This window comes from Urocampus carinirostris, chromosome 8 (assembly GCF_059441175.1).
Source record: "Urocampus carinirostris isolate Australia breed hairy pipefish chromosome 8, RoL_Ucar_1.0, whole genome shotgun sequence".
NCBI lineage: Eukaryota > Metazoa > Chordata > Actinopteri > Syngnathiformes > Syngnathidae > Urocampus > Urocampus carinirostris.
Genome location: NC_142356.1, coordinates 31,677,501 through 31,701,217, shown reverse-complemented (window position 1 = coordinate 31,701,217; position 23,717 = coordinate 31,677,501). Strand labels below are relative to the sequence as shown.

Here is a 23,717-nt window from a genome sequence, read left to right as displayed (position 1 = left end):
GAGGTTGTCTTCTATACCGGGGTTTTTAACGTGGTTCCTGCAGACATTTTCTGAAAATAGCTCACTTGTGGTTGATCGTGATGTTTGTGGTGATAGCCCTTTATCACAAGAAGTCTCAAAGGGCTGTACAAAGCACAACAACTACAACAAAATAACTAGTAAAATATAACAGAAAAGACGGGGAACATAAATATGTTAAGCAAAATATGGAAAAAGTAAATGTGTAACTTGGTTTACACAGAATCCAAATGCTAAATATGATTATATAAATGATATTATTGTAATGTGAAGTTCATACTCAGGTAAAAAAAACCTATTTGGAGCTAGATAGCTAGCCAAACAAAAAGATAAAATGTTAGCTAGATAGCATGCAAAAAATGTAAAAAGCTTGGTAGATCAATTGATAAATAGCTAAAAATGTACATAGATAGCTAGCTACAAAGCATAAAAAGTAGCCCAGATAGCTCGCAAAAAAATGCACATTTTTTGCTCATTCGCTTTATGAAACCCACTTACTGGGTTAATGTTTTTTTGTACCACTAGGAGGCAGTAAATATTACACACGGTCCCTTTAAAGACTAACACTGCTCCAAATTTGACACTTTAAGCACTCAAACATGCAGTTCGCCGAGTCTCAACGTCACACCACCTTTCTTTGAACTACACCCTGGAACAGGGGTGTCAAACTCATTTTAACTCAGAGGCCACACGATGGAACAAACATTCTGTCAGGGGCCGGACTCGTAGATTAAAAGAAAGAAAGAGATAAGAGAAAGAGGGAGGGAAAAGGAGAGAGGGTGGGACAAAGAAAGAAAAAGAGAAAGGGAGAGAGCATGAGAAACAAAAGATAAAAAGTCGTGAGAGAGGGGGAAAAGAAAGTGAGAGGAAGAAAAAAATCCAAAAAGAAATAGAAAAGAAAGCACGAAGGGTATGAAGAGAGAAAGAGAAAAGGAAAAAAGGAAGTTAAAGCAAAAGAGGTTAAAAGACACAGAGAGAGAAAGAGACAAAGAGCAACAAAGGAAGAGAAAAGGAGAGAGGGAAAAAGAGAGAAATAAATACAAATACATTGTCTTTGTGAGAGGCTTTGGCAACATCAAGTTGACATATTTCAACCTGCAGCCCGTTTTTCTCTTGCGCTTCTCTGGGTGTTGTCTTGCGGGCCGGATTCAATCCCTTAGCGGGCCTGACATGGCCCGCGGGCCGCCTGTTTTACACCTGTGCCCTGGAAACTCACAACCTGACCACAGTCATTACTTTTTTTTTTTTGCGCTGAATTCTAACCCATACTGGATTAATGCTTTGTCCAGGCGTTTGACCTGATCTCTGAGTTTCTGTTCTTGTTCGTGTCCTGCCAATCATCAGTGGGCATGTTTACAGCCTGTGGTTTCAGTGTGTTCAAAACATTGAAGGTCTCAGTTTCAAAAAGGTTGGTGAACCCTGTTCCAAATAGTATCGGCGAGTTGGAAGGCGTTCTCTTGAGCTTCCACGCCAGCAGATGGCGCCTTTTTTCACCGATTTCCACTCACACTTTGATAGCGAGTCAGCTGGTACGGAACCGGAAGCAGCGTGACGTTCTGCGGTTCGACTGTGAAGCAGCCGGTCAAAAATGTTGAGAATAACAATTCGAGCCGATTTAAGTACTATCTGGGTTTTGTTCTGGATCACATATTCTCAATTTCTGACTGTGTCCTCTGATGAGATAGTGGTTGCATGTGGGGGCTTCGTCAAGTCCGACGTTGAGATCAATTATTCATTGATCGAGGTGAGTGAAAATGTCACAAACCCATCTCGCCGCTTGTTAGCGTTCTACAATTTTATACCCCAGACAGTTGTGTTTGTAAATCTGCATTCAGCATTTAAAAAATGAGTGGAACGTGGAGCACATGGCATTAGGGTAGTCTGAAGAGCTAATCCCGGCCGGATCATTCACAGACACTACTAGATAAGCTGTTGGGTTCATTAGTAACATTAATTCTTTCTTACTTCCCTGCTAATTTTTCACACGTCTGTACAACATATCGATTAAGTATGTTTTGTGCTTACTGTTTTCGACAGATTAAACTGTACACTAAACAAGGCTCCTTGAAATATCACACCGATTGTGCTCCAAATAATGGCTACTTTACGATTCCTTTATATGACAAGGTAGGAGTAGTTTGCACAATTTGCAATGATCAGTATGGTGGTGATTATTGTAACGTGTTTGTTTTGCTTTCTCAAGGGTGATTTTGTTTTGAAGATTGAACCGCCCCTTGGGTGGAGTTTCGGTGAGTTCTGTTTTCATGCAATGTGTGTAAATGTTTGGAAGACCTATTCAATAATAATTATGTATTTATTTTGGCCAGAGCCCACAAGTGTAGAACTCCATGTAGATGGTGTCACAGACATATGTAAAAAAGAAGAGGACATCAATTTTGTCTTCACTGGTTTTTCAATATCAGGAACGGTGAGATTTTAGTTATTTGTCCACTCAATTATCATTTGTTAATTGCAACGATCATATTGGGATCATATTCAATTTATGATTTACAAAACAATGGTTTACTTTTACAATTTTTCATCCATATCTTTTACAGGTTTTGAGTAAAGGACATCTCCTTGGACCATCTGGAGTAGAAGTTAAACTTAACAGAGCTGGAACAGATGACAAGCTCCAGACAGTCATGACCCTGCCCGGGGGAGCGTACGTGATCTCACTATTTCTGATTAGTCTTCTGTTTTTTACAATAGAGATTCATTTCTTTATTTGCCTCATACTGAGGTTTTTTTTAGGTTTTGTTTGCCCACGTGTAGGTTTCAGATCAGGGGGTGTTGTAATGGTGTTCTGTGCAGATATTCGAGATATTTTTAGTTATTTATGGGCTATACAAATAAACGTGACTTGACTTCCGTTATTTCGGAAGTACAATATTTAAATGTTTGGTTTCATAATGAAAGTATATTACCATGATAACATTTCAATTTAAACCAAATATACATAATGTAAGGGATGCACAGAAAGGAACATGTTGTACCAAAAATGTGAAACGCATAGTCGTAATGAAATGTATGCAATGTTAAATCACAAACAAGTGTATGCATCTTTCTAATTATTCATTTTAATCATTATTGGTGAGCCATATTGTGCTTGATATTAAAGACTATCCGCTGACATCATTCTTTAAATTGAAAAATTGGCTTTTATTGCCACACAAGAGTTTTCACAAAATCAACATCTATTTTATCTTTTTTTACACCATTGATCCTGATCTGTTCAAATCACTGCTGTCTTTGCTATTTTTATAACGCAGGTATAACTTTCACAAAGTGCTGCCTGGAACATATGAAATCATTGCTTCACATCCTACCTGGATTCTGGAGAAGGTAATTACACTTGAGTATGAATTTATTTTCTCAAGCTTTAAGAAAGTGGGCTTTTCTCAGTTTTCTTACAGTCCACCCATAAAGAAACTGAAGTACAAAGTCAGAACAATTTGTGTTTCAGATCAAAAAGATGAAAACAAGACAAAAAGCATCACCTGTGTATCATGATCTTTTCATAAAGTATTGAATTTTGGTTTAAATGGACTCCGTAAGATGTCGTTTTCATTTACAATTCATTAAAAAAAAACAGTTTCCATACATATCAGTGAGAAAGATACCTCTCGATCCGTCAATTCATTTTTAACAAGTGCCACATGCATGTAATGGCTACCCTCAAAGGGCTTCATGTAAATAAATGTAATTGAATGATAAGTCAAAAATTGTAACTAACTACTGTTTAATATGAAATACCACATTACATTACATTAGCGTTGAGTAAACTGTTGCGACACATAAACGATATATAATTTATTCCTCAATTCCACTCATTGATATAGAGTCACTGCTATGTTGTGGATTTGAGCTGTCACTTTGCGGTAATTCTGGTAAACAGGCATTGTGGGAAATGTAGTTTTTGGTCAAAGCACTCTACTAATTTATTTTAAGATGCTCACACAATTTAAGCTCTCGCGTGCTACATCAAATGTTGTGGCAGGTCACATTTTGTCCTCAGGTCATGAGTTGGATATCATGCATTACATATTTACATGTATACCTGTATAATTAAAGCTCATTTGCAATTGCTAGGACACATTTAGTATTCAAAACAAGAAGTTGCAGTTCATCTAATCAACCTCAGGTGGCCTAACCTACTGTATACAATTTATGGCCACAGGAAATTTGTTGTAAAACCTATGATTCAGGGATATCCTTGATTACGTTGATCATTTTAGTAACTCTTGAATAAGTACAGTATTCCTCCCCCCTAGAAAACCTTTAGGACTTTATTTGTGTGGTCAGTTAGGGCAGAGTAAGCTTTTATATTGACCTGAAGTGGGAACTCATGACTTGTACGTTTGAAAGTATCCAATTTGAACGTTTTATCTCGTTTTCTTTTTCTGCAGTTATATTTTAACCAACCTAACTTGATGATGAGTAAAAAAATATATCATTTGACAATTGGATCTTCCATTCAACAATGCAACTTGTGTTGTCTTGCTGTAGAGCTCGACAACAGTGCACATTTCCAATTCTAACGCACCGGCCGCCGACCATCTGGTGGTTGGAGGCTACGACGTCTCTGGTGAGGTCCGCAGTGACGGCGAGCCCATGAGGGATGTCACCTTCCTGCTTTACTCGGGCAACGTCAAAAAAGAGGTAAACGATTGATTCTGCTTACGTGATGAATAAAAAAAACTTATTGGAATGGTGTTTATGGGGATTTTTCTAGAATGTGAAAGGCTGCAACTTTTCCCCGGTGGAAGGTGCAGATTTTGGGGGCAGCACCCTAATCTATTTGTGTAGTGCCGTCTCAGGGGAGGATGGTACCTTTACCTTCCCCTCACTATCTAGTGGGGAGTACACCGTGGTAAGCGTTCTATAATCCTGGGATTAAATATAGTATTCATAAATTTAACTGATCATGAAATCCTATCCTCAGGTGCCGTTTTACAGAGGAGAAAGGATCACTTTTGATGTTGCCCCTTCCAGAATGAATTTTTTGGTGGAGCACAACAGTTTGACCCTTGAGGTACAAAAATATCTTCCAATATTTTCTATGGAAGGGTGGAAACAACTGCCAAGGTTTTTAAAACGGAGCGCCAAACAAAAATGTTAAAAACGATAATGTATATAAAATGGTAAAAATTTGTCTACTCCACTCTTGTCCCTTGTTTTAAATATTTAATTTTTAAATCAAATTTCATGCAAAAAACCCTTTCGATCTACCCGATGGCATATCCAATGCATATTGTCAAATTTTGCTTACAAAACGATATAACATTGTACTTTACTTAAATTATCAGTGTTTCGAAACCAATTTGATTTAATTGTCTACAATAGTCATATGAAAATTGAAGTATAACATGTACTTGTCTATGGGCTTCCTGTAAATGTATTCATAAATGCATGTTGCTACTGCTAGTCAAAAAATACTGTACACTAATTATATATAATATATAAAATATATATATTTTTTTAAATCTTATTTTGATAATGGAAAAAGTGTAAAGAGGCAAAAAAAGAACAATAAAATGTCTAAAATGGAGATACGTCTTAGGCCCCTATAAGATTTTTTTTCCCCTCATGTATTTTGGGCCTTCTTCCAAATTTCTAAACCCAAAACGACAAAAATTGCCCTACCTCTGTAGGGTTATGCAGTATGGCCCAAAAAAATAAAGTCCCAAATTCAACAGTCACAAATTTAACCGTCCGAAAGTATGAATGTATTGGTTAACTAAACAGCACACTTTTTATAAGAATAGTTTCATTATATAATAATAATAATAATAATAATAATAATTTCATTTGTATTGTCATTCTTTGTAACAATGTACACAGAACGAAATGTCGATACACCTGACCCGTTGTAGCGAGCATAACTATACATCTTGTACACAATGTTAATCCAAAACTCCTGATTTTAAACTGGCTTATTTTGCAAACCCAACACTATGCCTAACTTGTTTATATGGCACAATTTACTGCTTAGTAACTATTATTGACAAATTAGAAACACCTTTTCGTATTTGTAATTAACCCCTTAAATTCCTACACTGTGTATCCGTATTAAGCACATTTTCAAATTGACAATTTTTAAATTTGAAATCTACTGCCAAGCTCTAAATTGAGGTCAACATTCAATGGTCGATTCAGCTAATATTGTCCGTTATTTCTCCTGATCATGTCCAGCCAATATTTCGTGTCATGGGTTTTTCTGTGACTGGCCGGGTCCTTAACAGTGTTGATGGTGAAGGTGTAGTTAATGCCGCAGTCTCCATCAATAATCAGATTAAAGGTAAGCCAATAAAATGGCGCCAAGCTTTATTGTGTTTTTTGTGCTATTTTTTTTCAGTTGCTCTCTATGCTTTTTATCCCTCCTTGTAGTTGTCAGCAAGGAAGATGGTTCTTATAGGCTGGAGAACATGACAGCTGGTACTTACACCATCCGGGTCCACAAGGATCTCATGTTCTTCGAGCCAGTAACAGTGAAAATTGCCCCCAACACGCCGCAACTCCCTGATATCATCACAGCCGGGTACGTTTGGTTGGATTGGAAAAAGTGAACTGGACAGGCTTTAAGATGCTTGACAGGGCATACCTTGTTTTTTACTCTGTATTTACAGGTGAGTGGAGAGAAAGACTGATATAACCTTTTAGACCAATTCATACCATTTATTTTTTTGTCCCCTATCCAGAGGGACCCTTTACAGAAATAATTAAAAAATCGCTTTAGTAAAAGTAAACATATTTTTCTAATGTCATGTTTATGAGAGTTTACTTCTTGAGATATGGTTTATATGTGTGCGTTTTTCTTATGCAGGTTCAGTGTTTGTGGACAGATCTCTATCAGCCGACTGCCCGAAGGCATGAAGCAAGGTCGCTACAAGGTCACCTTGACACACAGAGGCCAAGAAAAGACCTCTGGTCGGATGACTGACTCGGACACCCAGGGAGCGTTCTGCTTCCAGGCGAAACCTGGAGAATACAGTGTTCATGTATGACAGTAGGAGCTTTTAAACGCAATTTTGCACATATTCTCATACTTGTAGTTTTAGCTGGGAATCTGTTGGGTGTTTGACCTTACTTCTTTGAACAAAACACACAAAGGACAAGCGACATAAATTTTATCTCATGAAGAGATGCCATTACCAGAAATTTTGAGTATTATCCGACCAGCTTCTTTATTACAAACAGTTCAGTCACAGAATTGGGGTTGGGAAAGCTAACATTTCAAGGGGACGCAATCGAAAAAAAATCAGGAACATCAGAAGACTCCGGCATGTCACCTCTAGGACAATGCAGCTTGTCTCCTCAGACCCAGGTCTGGCAAGTTTCCCCCAACATAAGTTTTTAAGGCAAGAAAAATACATTATTCAACTGTTAGGTCCCAGCAATGTTTAATATTTGTGGCGAATGCATAACGAATTTACAATAATACTATCAGAAGCCCTTTCTTCCCTCCACTCTTTTGAGGGCATTTTCACAATCCTCCCGCCGTCTTCTGGCTTTTGTCAAATTGCAGTCTCAGTCAGCTCAATCATGATGCGCGTGCAATTACGTGTATTTTTTTAAGACGTTCAAATAACTCATTTTTCTCTGTGGTTTTGGGTTGGCCATTAGACTCTACTTGAAGTAGGACTTTTCTAACTTTCCGCATTTTCACGCTACTCTAACAAATAGAAACACTATAAAACCATGGGGGGACGAGCATGATGTCATTCTCCAGCAAGATGGACTTTAGCTGACAGGTCCTCCTTTTCGCCCCAATATTGTTCTCTGAGACCAGGGCACATAGCAAGACGCTGTTTGACTTTGAGACACAAAGGCTCACCGAAATTCAAACCTGAAAAAGAAATGTTGGCATTTGTGAGCACCTTACGTGTGTTAGTGTGTGTTTTCCAACTTCACTCATGCATGGTTGCTAACTTGAAATATGGAAAATATGACTGCTGTATGGCTCAACTTTTTCTTCACCACAATCAATTAATAGCCTGATGCACAGAAGTCGCTGCAATGATTCATAAGTCGATTTCTGGCTGCGCCATTACCTCACTCATACACAAAACTTCAAGATAATTGAACTTTTAACACTCCCGATATGATTTTATTTCCGACCTTGAAAGCATTTTTAGCATTACTACACACTGAAACTTCAGTGCAACAATTTCTTATAAATTTCCCAGTTTCACGGAGTGAGGAACTTTGTTTTTTAGACATACATGTATATATGCTAATAATTACCCTGTGTTTTTTTTTAGGTGTCTCTTCCAGAGGTGGATGTGAAGGCAGGCCTTGCTGTTCAGCCTCAGGCTCTGGAGTTTTCAGTAGTTGACCAGCCCATCACAGACCTGCTTTTTACCCAATTCATGGCCTCTGTGTCCGGAAAGGTTTACTGTTTGGGTAAAGGCAGTTTACTGAAACTCTTTTCTTTTGTTATTTTAGTATGTGTAAAACCCCCACCAAATTATACCTTTGTTTGACTTTAGCATCTTGTGATGACCTGTCAGTGACACTCCAGCCAGTAAGCCGCCAGGGAGAAAGAAGGACGCTGCCTTTGACAGGCAACAGTGATACCCTTAGCTTCTCTTTTGACAATGTCCTTCCTGGGAAGTATAAAGGTATTTTCATCCTAAAGTTGGAAAATGTTATTTGTAGGTTAATAACTTAATATCAAATGGCATGTAGTATGTGGCAGGATACTTAATGAATAAATTGCATGATAGTCTGGGACTTTTGTAATCTTTTATTTATATAAATGAGAAATGAAGCAAGTTAAACTGAGATGCCTTACAAAGTACCAATATTTTTTTGACATTTCTTAGCAAGCATCTCTCACGAGGAGTGGTGTTGGAAACATAAATCCATGGAAGTCGAGATTGTTGACTCTGACGTCTTGGGGGTTGAATTCCGACAGATAGGTTACATCCTACGCTGCTCCCTCTCCCACGCTATCACTTTGGTCAGTATATATGTTTGAAAAAATATTCTGAGTTCAAGATTTTTTTTTTTTTTTTTTTAATTTGTTGTTTGTTCCTGTGCAGGAGTTTTTCCAGGATGGCAGCAAACCTGAGAATGTAGGCATCTATAATCTCTCCAAGGGAGTCAACCGTTTTTGTCTTTCCAAACCTGGTTAGTTTCATTTTTGTCAACACAACTAAAGAAAATATATTGCATATCTACAAAAAAAGAAAACTTTATCATTGATGTGACATCCCCCTTTGAGATTAATCTCTGAAAAATGTCTGATCCAGGTGTGTACAAAGTCACCCCTCGCTCCTGCCATCAGTTTGAGCAAGATTTTTATATCTATGATACGTAAGTACTACCAAGATTCTGTTTACATAAGTCCATTATTGTCAACTTTGATTGTGCCTTTTCTATACAGCTCAGCACCAAGCATCCTGACTCTTACTGCTGTGCGCCATCACTTGACAGGGGTCATCACCACAGACAAAATCCTTGATGTCACAGTCACCATCAAGTATGATTTTTTTCCATCATTGCTTGTATGGATGTGGGTTTTGTTCAATATATATTTTTCATATAAGCGGATTCGACAACTGATTCAATCAGGACCACATTAGCCGCTGCAGTACCGGGGGTGGTGCTGTCTATTTTTTCATTTGCTCAGAATTTGCCCCCACCCTTTTTTTAATTAACTTGCAACATGATCATATATTTGTGCTGTCATTTCACATTATTAAAGCTTAACAGTTATTTAAAGTAATTTGGTCTTTGCCACGAAATTATCTTCGAGTAAATTGGTCGCCCTTGTCGAGCCCTGTACATGGTAGTACATTAATACTCGATTTTAAGAGCTAGTGTACTGAGTATAATTACAACGCATAGACACACATAAAAAATAAAATAAAAAATGATTCATATTTATATGTTACAATATTTTGGAAAGTGGTTGGCATGGTTGAATGAATTACTATAAATTCTGGACTACAGAATGCACCTGATTAAAAGCTGCATGCGCAAAATTCGGAACAAATCTCAATTTTATCTGCCGCATCAGACACGATTTTTTATAGAGATTCCAAGTATTTATGTATCACGATTTATGTCACACTACTGAGTATATGATAATACCACTTTAATTAATATTGATTGCTGTGCTGGTTGATTGAAATTGATACCTGCGACAGAGTCCGCCAAGGAGTGTCTTAATCGCAGCATAATGTGTTACTTTTCCTCGCTGATTTTGATCCATAGAGACAGTGGGAATATTTACCCATTCTTGTGTGTCGCAAATTAGATGCTGAAGCATTTGGCTACTGTAGGTAGTCAGTTACTCACCCTGTTTACCCGTGCGTCATTGAATTTGTTCACTTTGACATTCAGAGCATTTGGCAGAAATTACAATGCTTTTTTTATCAGTGAGATTCCTTGGTCCGCACCAGTTCTAAGCCAGCTGCTCGGTGCCAGCTAAGGCAAACTGCCGGGGACGCACCGCCGGGACTGTGTGTTTTAATAGCCACCTTCAACTGTTTTCCACTTATCAGGTCATCCATTGAGAGTGAGCCGGCGCTGGTTCTTGGGCCTTTGCGAAGCCTGGAGGAGCAGTGGCAGGAGCAGCAGTTGCAGGAGATACAGTTGCGACGCCAAGAACGAGAACGACGAGCTGCTGAAGAGGATGGAACTGCTAAGGACGACAGTCCTCCCATCCAAGAAAAGGCTGACGAACTGACGGGCCCTTTCCACTACGAGTTCTCCTACTGGGCTAGGTTGTTTGAATTATTGTTCTTGTATAGTTCACTTGTCTCATTGACAATGGTGTCACCTCAAAAATACTGACTCTAACCATAATCTGTTGCATAACTCAGTTATTAGCTACATATATCAAAATAGTGCTTTACATTGTTGTAGACAAAATATTCATTACTTTTCTCAAATGCTGTATTGATTTTTTTGGGGGGTATTACTTTCCCTTTTTTGCAGGGCTGGAGAGAAAATTACAGTAACTCCCTCCTCTAAAGAGCTGCTCTTCTACCCCCCTGAATTGGAGGCCACTATCACAGGAGGTAGGGTTCTTGGAAATCCTCTTCAAACATCCACCTCCAATTTAAAGTTCTATTGTAAACTTGAAGGAAATATGTTCAGTATTTTTATAATTTGTTGCACAATTTATGTGTACTGTCTAAAATCAACAAATTATTCATTCCAACCACCAAGTGCAATTCTATAAGAATAAAATTCATAATTCAGCACATCATGTTAAAAGTCTTTAAAGGTGCTAAACAATTCAAGAGAGCACGTGCACCTTTTACAAAATGTCCAACAGAAACACAGCATGGTGGAGTTAGTGGGCTATATTTCTATTCCATGTTCTTTGAAACTTAAAAGTGATGATGAAACACCTTAAGACAAAAATGTAATATTGTGTGTAGTGGAAGTTCCATTTGACAAAGATTTTTAAGGTAGTGTTAGATAGATACTTTGTTCATCCCCGAAGGGAAATTCACATTTCCAGCAGCATCCCTGAGCTGAGAACAATCGAGAACAATCGAAAATAACACGGGAGCTGCTGGAGTGGCCACCATTCGTGACGGCGCCGGAAGAAAAGATTCAATTTGAATCATGTACAAACAAACAAACAATTGAATCATGTACAAACAAACAAACAAACAAAATATTCATGTTTCAATAAGTGGAGTGTTAATAAAATGGGGGGGAAATAATTTCTGATACTGAATAATGATAGTTGTCCCTGCATATGTAGTTCCAATACTATGAGTTTTCCAGTTATGTCCTTTTTTATTTTAACCTTGTTAATCATTTAGTCTTAATCAATGCATCTTGGGGTTATTTATATAAATGGAGTTTAATCATTTACTTCATGTTATAGTCACCTGACTCTTTGATATATCAATTAATTCCGTTTTTTTCAGTCACTACAGTGGTTCTCATGGAGTTTTGAGTCAGAGGTCTTTGAGTTTAATAAGTACTAGTCAGACACAGTCTGGACAAAGGAAACTGGGATTTAGGGAATAAAATTATGACTCACAACACGTGGTAAGCTTTCTATCCTGGCTTTGATCTCTTTGATCTCCGGCAAAACTAACATAATATGCGACAGAAACAAAATGAAAATAAATCCAAACAGCTTGCCAACATCATTTTTGCCGTTCCATGTATTCCGTTACTCCCCAAGCCTGCCCAAAATTTAGTAATTTTATCCATATTAAGTTTCTTTTGTCTTTTATTAGCATATTTGGTATTGGAGTAATTCAAAAGTAATTGAAAGTAATCAAGTTAAAGTAACCCTACCCAACCCTGCATATAAATCATAGCCTCGTTCTGTATTCCCATGCCCAGGATATTCAGTTTTTTTCCTCTTATTATTATTTTTTAATTGTAATAAAAACCTCACTCGGAATGCTCATCCATTGCTTGTTTTAACCTGTCTCGTCTCACAACCCTGACATTTATCCAAACCCGCGGAGGAAGAAAAAGTCTGCCCTTTTTTAGTAGTAAAATAGTTGTTAAATGATGGAAGGTATATTTTTTTATAGTCAGAGTTTGTGTATTCCACCATAGTTTGAAAAGATCTTGAACCACAAAATAATTGGTCTAGAAAGCACGGTGGCCATGAACTAGCCTTGAGTGCCTGTTGATGCGCAGCACACGGTTAATTAATCTCTTGTGCTGCAGAATCCTGTCCTGGTCGCATGGTGGATATCACAGGCCGCGCAGGGCTATTCTTAGAGGGGAAAGTATCCCCAGAACTGCAAGGTGTGGAGATCTCCATCAGTGAAAGAGGATCCGCTGCAACACTCATCACTGTGGCCACAAATGAAAATGGAGCTTACAGGTGCAAAAATAACCACAACAAATACATTATTTAAATGTTAAATTTTTGGATGAAAAATGTAAAAAAAATATCTCAAGATTAACTTACATCATGTTAAAATACAGTATATGTTAAAACTTGCCTTCTAAGATCAACTGCACTTAAATAGAATAGAATAGAATTTACTTTTATTGTCATTCTTTTTAACCATGCACACAGAACGAAATGTCGATACACCTGACCCGTACAGTTAAACTGTAGCGAGCCGATGCAGCCGAACAGGGCGCCGCCATTTACCTATGTTAAAGCCCCAACATGTAATATTTGACCAACTATATGGCGTTGTATTGTCTAATGCGAAAGAAAACCAGTGCCAAATGCAGCAAGATGCCAGACTTCTAGGTAGGGATTTCACTAAGTAAAATAAATACAAATTCTTTTTTTATTTTATTCAAAATAGCATTGGTTTGACAGTTCATGTAATTTGTCTAATTCAAATCCTTTTTTTTTAATGAAAAGTCTTTTTTTTTAACCACTATCAGGCACTAAATATTACATATTGCCCCTTCAAGAGAATGCAAGTGGAGTTCCCCTATCCTTTTTTACTTGGTTGTCTTATCATATGTGTGATTCATTGACAACGTTCCCTACTTCGTCAAGTTGACATTTGTTTGAAATGATTCTTTTTAGATATATTGCACATACTCGTTTTTCCTTATCTTATAAGCTGCAGCGACTTAAGTGATCTGTTCAAAAGACTGTCCTCATTTGAAGCTCAATGTGTGATTTTTTTTGTTTTTGTTTTTCATGATACTTTTTATGAATTCACATTATGTGACAGTTAACTAGCATGCAGAGAGCATTCGAAGCTTTGATAGTGGACGTTAGCATTTGTTTCTTCCCCATAACATGTCAGATTTCATAAATTGGATAGAATTGTCTACATTGTCATTGATTAAATAATGTTGTGTTTGCCATTTATTTAAACTAAGTAGCGTACGTTGTTTACAACAAAATGAGAAGTGGCACTCCAGGATAAACATGCAATAAAAGACATCACTAAAAAAGTAAAATAAAAACAAATTATATTAGGATTAGGATGAGCAATATTTACAAGGTAGAATTTGTAACTTAGTTATAAACCAGCCATAATGCTTTGGCAGCAACGATGACATCTATCTGACTCAGATATTGCTTCATACTTTCTTTATTCTTAACTTTTCCAAATGAATTTTTTCATTGGAAAAAGTGAACCATATAAAAGTAGTATTGAGTTTTATGTTAAAATTGAAATTTTAAACGTGTTACTCTTACATGACTTGATTGGAAAATTAACTTCATTTTCTCACCAAATGCGATTTCACTCTAAAAAGAAAAGATTTGCTCATGGCCATGTTGTTTCCTCACATCTTGGCAGTGTGGGTCCACTCCACAGCAACAGAGAGTATGACATCAGTGCCAGTAAAGAGGGTTTTGTCCTTAGTCAAGTGGAAGGAACCAGAGGAGATTTCAAGGCTTTTGCTCTAGCCGGTATCACCTTCAAGGTATATTTGTATTATTGTATTAGATTTCAGTTTACATGTGTACCCTTTCTATTTTTATTTTCCCTCATTCTTTTCATATGTTAATATGTGTAACTTGTAGAACTTGGCGAAATGGACAAAATAAAATTGTGTATGCCAATGTGGATCATTTTATACATCTGTATAGACATATTCTCTGACAAATTCCTCCTCAGATTAAATACATTTGATGTCAATGTTATGTGATCTTGTTACCAATGATTTATACAGAACACACAACTGTATGTGAAAAGTAACAAATCATTTTTTGAAAGCATTAGTTTTAGATGCAAACAGATAGGATTTATTGCTGTCAACCAAGCATACAGTTATAAATATATTAATATGTTCACTCTTTGCTTCTCTTTTGCAGATACAATCAGAAGACGGGCAACCATTGTCCGGGGTCCTTTTGTCTCTAAGCGGCGGACAATTTCGTTCAAACCTGTTAACTCAAGACTCAGGCTTTCTCACATTTAATAACCTGGTAGGGGAACACATTTTACCAATCAATCAGAATCTGGCATACACTGTTTAATTAGTCTCATTTAGTTGCAAATCACACTCGTCATACACTGCATCTGAGTTTGCCTGTGGAATAAGAATGACCTGAAAACATTGTTCATCCTCTGCAGAGTCCAGGTAAATACTATTTCAAGCCCATGATGAAAGAATTTCGCTTTGAGCCGACATCACAGATGATTGCTGTGGAAGAAGGTCAAATCCTAAATATCGATATAACTGGGATTAAAACTGCCTATAGGTACTGCTAATCATTTCCATCTCAACTATAACAGCTTATATGAAGCTGATTCCGGAAAGAAGCCTTATGATCTTTTTTTTGTACTTTTGTCCACAGCTGTTATGGAGCGGTGCAATCTTTGAGCGGTGATGCGGAGCGGGATGTTGCTGTGGAAGCAGTGGGACAAGGAGACTGTAGCATCTACAGTGAGGACACTGTCACTGATGAGGAAGGTCGCTTCAGACTAAGGGGTCTGCTGGTACGGATAGAGATGAAATGGTTCCAAATTGGCAATATCCAACTTTAAACCTTATTCTAGAAAGTCACTGTTACACCACATCCTTTTTTTTTCTTCTGAATATGAGTTGAAATGGCGAGAGGTGTTTTGCCTCTTCTAGCTGCGAGTCACACATCGTTCTTTCCACCATGTGTCACTTAATGAGCCATTTTGGAAGTTGTTTTGTTGAACATATCAGATTTTCGGTCAATTATTTGCAATTTTTCTACAGCCGGGTTGCCATTACCTAATTCAGCTGAAGGCTGAAGGTAACGACCACATTGAGAGAGCCCTACCACAGCAAAGAGCCATAACGGTAGGTTGCAAAATCAGCATTTACTTTTTAATTTGAGTTTTATTTTTCACCTTGATCACGCCAACAATACCCACCAAGTTTGCTTCAGGTTTTGTACTTACGTCATATTACACACATAAGTTTCAATTAGTCACAGAAACTGTCAAGTAAACCATCTTTTCATTGTACAGGTTGCTATGTTCCACTTCTGTCTGGTTATTTTTACATGAGACCTAGTTGGAGTAACAATGTTACAATTTGAACATTCCTCAAAACTTCTTTCAATCTAGTTCCAGAAAGCAAAGTCAATCTTAATTGGTTGAAACCGAAGTGCGCACACTTTTACTGCGTGTGTACTTTTTACAGAATAAGAGTCAAAATTATTAATCTGCTACAGAAGATACAAGTAATTATTTTCAAATGTATTGAGGGATTTTTGTTAATCCACACATGACTCAAAAAACTGATTTAAAATGAAGATTCAAGGGCAGTGTGGCATTAAAACATACTAATTTTGTGTGTGGAACGCCGGTTACATAAATCAAATACGTATACGGTAGATCACAATCAACACAATGAGCACTCTTGCAGTATACATTGTTATGCGCTCTGACTTTTCAACGAGGACCTCCCACCTCGAGTGTCATTTTAGTGATATTTCCCTAGTCAGTTGAAGAGCTCCTACTTACCACTTTTCTGGAATGCAACATAGGAATATATGCAGTGACATATTTCAGTATTCTAACTCTTTGCTGATGCAGCTGCTATTGAGGCTTGTGTTGCTTGCCAAATTGGCTAGTATTAATGACAGTTTGTATCATTATCAATTAGCATCCCACTATCTAGCATTATGTTAGCTTTTAGACAATACCATTGGAGTTATCCATAATCATTACCCTCCGACCTAGAACATAACTAGCAGTTAGTGTTGCGCACACGAGCATCATGGCCAATCGTATTAGCAGTTAGCGTTGCCGACATGGACTCTAGCATTACCATCTAACATTGCAGTAGATGGTAATGCTGAAATGTGAAATGTCAATTAACTTAAAATGATACCTAGTAGCTTGCTTATTATCAACTAACATGTCACTTCAAATTCGAAAAGTTCTCTCAATACTTTGCTGCTTCATTTCGAACAGAGTTGCCGCCCAGTCAATTGATGCTTCTTTTCTAATCAGTAATTTTCACAATGTCGTTCACAGCAAACACTCCTGTCAAAGGAAAACTGTTGTCCCCCCCCCTGACATAGTTGTTAGTGTGGGAACATGGAGTGTCACGTATCTCCAGGCTCCACTCTGAACACAAAAACAAAAGCATAGATAATCCTATTTCAAGTTGGAAACCTCTCACTCTGTAATTTGTCCCCTTCTGAGACGTGCAGCCCCTCTAATCTCCCTCGCAAGAGTGAAAAAGCTTTAATTCTCGTTAAGTCTCGGATATTCTCTCTCAACGTGCGACTGGCTTGCAGTTTTATCTCGAGTTGGGGTCCAAGGCGGATCTGCACATTATGCTCCATGTCCATTTATTCAGGTCAGCAGCAGTGACATCGAAGGAGTCAATATCATCGCCTTCAGACAAATTAATCAGTTTGACCTGAGTGGGAACGTCGTTACATCACCAGAACATCTAGCGACTTTATCTGTAAGCGCTCTTGAGATTTTCTTCTTTTTTTTAATCAAATGTCTGACATGTGACAATATTTACTTATTTTCCTGTTCCCCTTCCAAAACTTAGGTGAAACTTTACAGGAGCGACAACTTGGACAACCCTCTCCACAGCGTTTCATTGAGCCAGTCACTCTTCTTCCATTTTCCACCACTAGACCGGGATGGAGAGGTACTTATATGTAGCGTGTTTCAGAGGCAATAATCGGTTGACGAATTAACTTGTACATGCAAAATTAATGTTTGCACTAAGTGATATATACAATTTATCTTGCCTTTTGTAGCACAACAGCAGTTTTTATATATTCTTTGTCAACAAAATGGCAGACAAAACCCGTGATCAACCTCATAATCTAAAGTGTGGCAACACCTCAATTTAATCATGACTTTTACGCGGCAGGTTTCTGTATATTTTAATCAAGACACACACACACACTTGAATATTCATATGAATTTCCATCCATCTATTATCTGTACCACTTATCCTCAGTAGGGTCACGGGCGTTCCAGCTATCCTCGGGCAGTAGGCAGGGGACACCCTGACCTGGTTGCCAGCCAGCTGCAGGGCACACAGAGACCGACACCTCACTCGTTCATTGACACCTACTGACAATTTGGACCGGCCAATTAACCTGACATGCATGTTTTTGGAATGTGGGAGTAAACTGGATGCCTGGAAGAAACTTGTGCAAGCACAGGGAGAACATGGGAGTACATGCACAACTTCGCTCAAGAAGGCTGGTTTTGCAGCTTCATAGGAATTTGTTCACTATAAATCTAAAGTCACGAAGTCCTCATCTGACTGTGCCGTCTGGCATCCAAGTGAAAACTGATCAGCTACCTCTGCAAGGGGTGCAGCAACAGCAGGCCCAGTGGAACTACTGCTCTCAACTATTCCACTATTGTTTTTATTTTAAAATGTTTTAACTGTTTTTCTTATGTGTTGTGCTGCTTCTCCAGGGCTATATTCTGATGTTGTACTCAACGCTGTCCCGTACGCAGTATGAATTTACTCTACCTCAAGTCTCTTTTACTTCCACTGGCTACCACAAACATGTCACCCTTCCCTTCAACCCAATTGTAAGCCAAATATGATAGTCCCCCTTCAATATAGTGGTTCTAATTTTGTGTATTTGCTGCAGCGCAAAGTTCCTGACCAGGATGTTGCCCAGGGCTCCTACATTGCTCTACCCCTCACTTTACTTCTTCTGTTAGCCGCATACAACCATGAAAAGGTATCACCTGTAGGGGACCAGCCACATGTGTATCTTTACTCTGTCCCATTTTGTATTGCAGGTCATCCCACTCCTCCTGCAGGGGATGAATCAAATTCAAGGTGTAAGAAGCATGACCCAGGCCAGCGCCGAGCCGGCTGCTGTGGTGGACGAAGCCAAACGGCAAGTCAAGAGGCAGAAAGCTCGACGGACATGAGACGAAAAAATTTTTTTTTTAGTCAACTTGCACTCACTGCTTGTCGAGTCAATTCTGAGTGCAGTAAATCTTCATCCTTTAGTTGTAAAGTTTTTGGAGTGACTGAGCCTTATATGTTTTATGTAGGAAAATACCAGAAAGAAACCACTTCACCCTTATTGGTTATTTAAGTTCCCTGCAAGGATTGTTGTCTTTTCATTCTAATTGTTAGTGATCAAATAATGTGTGTGTGTAATACCGGCCCTCTTTAAACCATGAGATTCATTGCCATGTAAAAACAAATATTTTTTATGTTTTCTACCAACATTATGATCAGCAACTTTCTTTCATTAGCGTGTTGGCTACCATATTTATTGTATTTTTTGTTTCACCACAATCCTCTATTCTTTTTGTATGAAATCCACAAAATTACAGACAGTTTTGAGGCTTCATTAAGCGGACTTGTTGTAGTTCATGATTTTGGTAAAATTTTTCTTCCCCAAATTAGCATATTAGTGGCCAAGCTGACCTAGGTAGTGTTGTCACATGTACAACAGCCCCATACCTTTTTAAAGAAAACCAAATCCATGGCATGTGTTTTTCTTTAGATTAAACTAAATACATGTTAGGAAAACAAAAACGGGGTAGGGTATGGAAACAGAATAACAATTGAATGTTTGGATACGCTTCTATGCTTTGGAAAACAATATACTGCATTCTCCTTACTTTATTGCCCACCTAAAAAACGTAAATTGGCCAGAAATTTGAAATTGCACCTTGTACACTGCAGGAGGATACAATTGGAAATGTATACAGTGTGCGTTTCTACACAGTTATTCATTGGCCCAAATCGCAATACATCATATGCAATGTGATTCGAACCCAGGTCGTAGCAGTGAGTGCGCCTACACTTAACAAGTAGACCACCAGTGGTACAAATGACACCCAAAATGGCATTGGAGATTGTCTTATTACCACACTATTTGTTCTCATAGTGCCAGAAACACTGGTTTGCATATTGCATTCTGATAGGTTGAACAGTCTGTCAACGTTTTTACCTGTTCATAAAAAATGTTGTGAAAATCCAGAAAACGACATCAACAAAAACTATACTAGCGTTTTAACGTATGTATACATACTAAACTGAGAGGTTATTGACACAAAGGAAGAAATTGAGAGACTGTTATACCTATCTAGAATGCACTACACAAATCTGTGTTTCTGGCAGTATGAGTAAAATTTTGTAAGATAATCCCTAATACCTTTTTGTATAGTGGTAAAGTGACAGCGCCCTCCGGGTTCGATTCCCGTTGCAAACAATGATATGCGATTTTGAAAAGAAATACAGTACTTATAGACTGGTAAATCATTGCACTAATAAACACGTTTGCTCTCACGGTAGTCTCAATTTAATGCGCCTTGGAGTCCGGTCAACCTTATGTTTAAGAAACAAATGACAAGATTATTATTTGGCTCTGCGCTATATCGGAAAATACGGTATGGTGTTTCGTAGAATGTGTTAAGAAACAAAAATACTTTTTTTTTTTTAATCCTTTGGGGCGACCATTTTGAGAATTGTTGAGATAAGATGGCATTTGGACTGATTGCAAGCGATCGCAGTTCACCTGATTTATGACCTGGGCTTTAAATTTGTCGATTGCTGAATTCTGAAATATCTTTGTCAAAATCCCTCATACACTAACTTTAAACAAACACAACAAAAGATGGATAAAAACAGGGGTATATTCCTTTTATCTTCTACAAACACAAAATGACACTTTTAGAATAGTCCTTGCAACATCATTTTTTAAGGGAATCCTTTGGTTGACCTTGGCTTTAAATTGCATATAGCTGCTGATTTTTCACCCACCTTAAATTTGAATTTGATTTAGAGATATTTCATTTGCGGGGGTTGGATCATTCCCCCAAAATGAAGATTTTGGTAAAGGAGTGTGACATTTTTTAACACATGTGATGATGGTGCTGATTTATAGTGGAACTGAGATTTTAATTTATTAAAAGGACTGATTAAATGTGACTTTTCTGTTTTTGTGCGCAAGTTGCTTGATTAATTAACACGGAATTATTCATGGGAGTGGGCATACATTTGAATAAAACGTTTTCAGTTTTTATGTTTATTACCTGTGCAATCGTGTCTATCCCATCTCCTCCCAAATGTTTTTATGCTGATGGTAAGTCAATGAGAGAGCCTACCCACTTGAAGTGGCTTGATTATTATACATAGTGGCCTCCAGAGGGCAGTGTAATCCTACACAGTGGTGAGTCCATTTTAAAAAGCAACTTGACACTCAACAACATTTATTCATGTATCCAAGAAAAAGTTCTTTAGAGTTCGGCTATAACTGACTGTGCAAATAATTTAAAAAGTAGAAATATAGAGGACAAAGCTGCTTGACACTTAGGGACCAAGGCTTCAAAAATAAGGAAGCATTCACACTTGGGCCTGCCGTACCCTGCTGTTAAAAATTTGGATTTTAGGGGTAGTGTGACCAAGTGACTAGCAGTGAGCTCCGTGTCTGATGTGGCACAATTAGATTCACAAATAAATGAACCTGCATTTCATACCAAATAGCATGGAAGCAGTATATGAACTATAGCATAGAAATAAGATTTTATTGTAATGAATGAAGTCTTTGCTGCTCCCATTGAACAAAAGCATCAATAGATGCAACGGGGAAAAATTACTGGATTACCTGACTTGCTGTAACTTGCTAATACTATCACTAATTGTATTGTTTGAGAATAAGGTGTGCGTTGAATCAGAATCCTTGGGCTCACTATTGCCCTCTGCCATGAGGCAACAGAAATTCATGCCTCTTTCTACATTTGCCCATAAATGTAACGTTACCTACTGTTTCTTTTAAATAAAAGTCTCGAAAATATAAATGATCTTCCGTTATGAAAAAATGTCAGGTTCAAGAGAAAAAAAAATACTGGATGTCTTGACTTGCTGTTAATACCATCATTAATTTTATTTTTTGGGCATGAGGAGTGCCACAAATTAGAATTCTTGGCCTCTCCCATGAGGCAAGAGAATCGTATGCCTCACTCTGCATCTTCAGACACTCAGCTCAATAATGCATTACATCACGGGCCTAACGAGCCCGTTTTAGGGGGTGCTCAAGCACTCCTAAATTCAACCCAAGCAGCCCCAGAAAAGTCATGTTTTTTATTTAGCCCTTAATCACAACGAGGCTCAGAGGGCTGCATAGACCACAGAATATTGCAAACACAGACTATTATTACACTATCCCTTGATCTGAAACCTACACGAAGGCAAGGAAAGACTCAAAAACCTCAACATGAGGAAAATGAAGAAACCTTGAGAATTTTTGTTTTTGACTTTTAAAATTTTGTATCTAGCGTTTTTATCCCAATTAAGCATATCCTGTCCTTTATTAAGGAAAAGTTTTTTAAATGCTAATATTTACGGGAGTGGTTAAATACCCCCCAAAACGGGATGGTTACGCCCTTGGTCCAGGGTAAAGACTATAAAAAGAAAAAAAAGATGAAAGACTATCAGGGTAAGAGGCAGAATAATATATTTAGAATGTAACAATTACTCAGCTGATCACAGGAAGAAAGCAAAAATATTGAGCAATGGCTTTTTTCCCCAAAGATAATTTTGTTCTTGCAAAGATAAAATTGGGCAATATCCTGTGGCACACAAGTGTTCCCCAGCACAATGGTTGAAAAAAACACACTGATCTGTAACATTTCATTTTACAATAATTTAATCATTGTCTGAAATAACGTCTGCCAGGACGCCCGGGGCGTGCATCTTTTACGTAGGACGTACAACTTACAAAACGTCTCCGCCCGGGTGGGCGACAACTTTTTCAAGTATAAGAAAAAAAAGAAAAACGAAACAATTTTTTCCCAAATCAAATGTTTGCTTTATTCCGATTTCGAAATCTTCGTTCGGTTTGTAAATTTCCGAATTTCGGTTGGTTTGGCAATTTGCATTCTCTGTAGCGATCAGAAGCCTACATCGAATAACTTCGTGCTTCCGGACTTTCCCGAGCGTTATAAGGTCGCTCATTTGCATATCATTTAGACGCACAGAGAACACTAGAAAAATTGAGAAGTGGTTAGGAATCAAGCCAAAACGTCAGCCCTAGAAGAGACATTCAAAAGAAGCTAACAAAATGTATGACTCTACAAATCGAAAACGTACATTAAAAGCATCGTGGAAAGAGGAGTTCACGTGGATTGTAGCAGACGACGCAACGCAAACATTGCATGAATGAAGATGAATTAATACAAGTACATACTGATGGCAGATGGAAAACAGCGATGTCATATACATGCAATGAATGTTATAAGAAGATTTATAATAAACGTAATTTTAAAGTGTTGTTCTGTTATATATTCTGATTATCAATCCTTAATACTCTGCAATAATGGCTTTTTTGCGATTAGTCGTCTTATTGTGTTTCAAGTTGTGAAAAATGGGGCAGGCAACTTTTCAGAGTTGTCTGCCCTGGTATCTGGTAACTTTCAGACACTGACTTAATCCACGGAATCAAAACCTACAGCTAAAAACCCAGATCCGTTTTTGTTAAAATTCATTTAGTGGCAAATGAGGAAACTGGATTTGTCAATGTAAAATTTGATAGCATTGTAAAACTCTTTTCCTTAAAAAATGGACGGTATAGGCAAAATTTTAGCCGCTAAAATATGATGAAAAACACTACATTCTTTTCTTTCTTTCATTTTTAAGTAAAACAAAAAGAAATGATAAACAATGCAGCGTCTGAAATATTCCACTGCCTTTAATAGTTCATTCCAGTTGATTCCAAGCACACATTGGAGTATTTCTGCAATAGTATTTTTGTAGTATTTTCTAAAATAGAATTCTTGTTGGAAGGATGTATTACTGTAGTTCTGTTTTTGTTGTATTTTTTTTGTAGTATATATATA

At 37.7% G+C, this 23,717-nt stretch overlaps 1 protein-coding gene across 1 annotated transcript; it reads left to right on the top strand.

Moving 5' to 3' along the window:
- The first annotated feature begins 1,536 nt into the window (after positions 1–1,536).
- nomo (nodal modulator) lies at positions 1,537–20,811 on the top strand. The gene is made up of 31 exons (XM_088342385.1): positions 1,537–1,762; positions 2,056–2,145; positions 2,222–2,267; positions 2,346–2,446; positions 2,577–2,683; positions 3,291–3,363; positions 4,528–4,680; positions 4,754–4,891; positions 4,964–5,053; positions 6,214–6,319; positions 6,409–6,559; positions 6,845–7,019; positions 8,283–8,424; positions 8,511–8,642; positions 8,847–8,983; positions 9,066–9,153; positions 9,276–9,339; positions 9,410–9,505; positions 10,533–10,754; positions 10,969–11,051; positions 12,682–12,841; positions 14,238–14,364; positions 14,756–14,869; positions 15,018–15,145; positions 15,242–15,383; positions 15,634–15,717; positions 17,230–17,340; positions 17,434–17,535; positions 18,324–18,443; positions 18,506–18,598; positions 18,660–20,811. Exons 1-31 carry the CDS (start codon positions 1,607–1,609, stop codon positions 18,792–18,794), a joined length of 3,666 nt encoding a protein of 1,221 aa, XP_088198511.1. The 5' UTR covers positions 1,537–1,606; the 3' UTR covers positions 18,795–20,811.
- Positions 20,812–23,717: the final 2,906 nt, after the last annotated feature.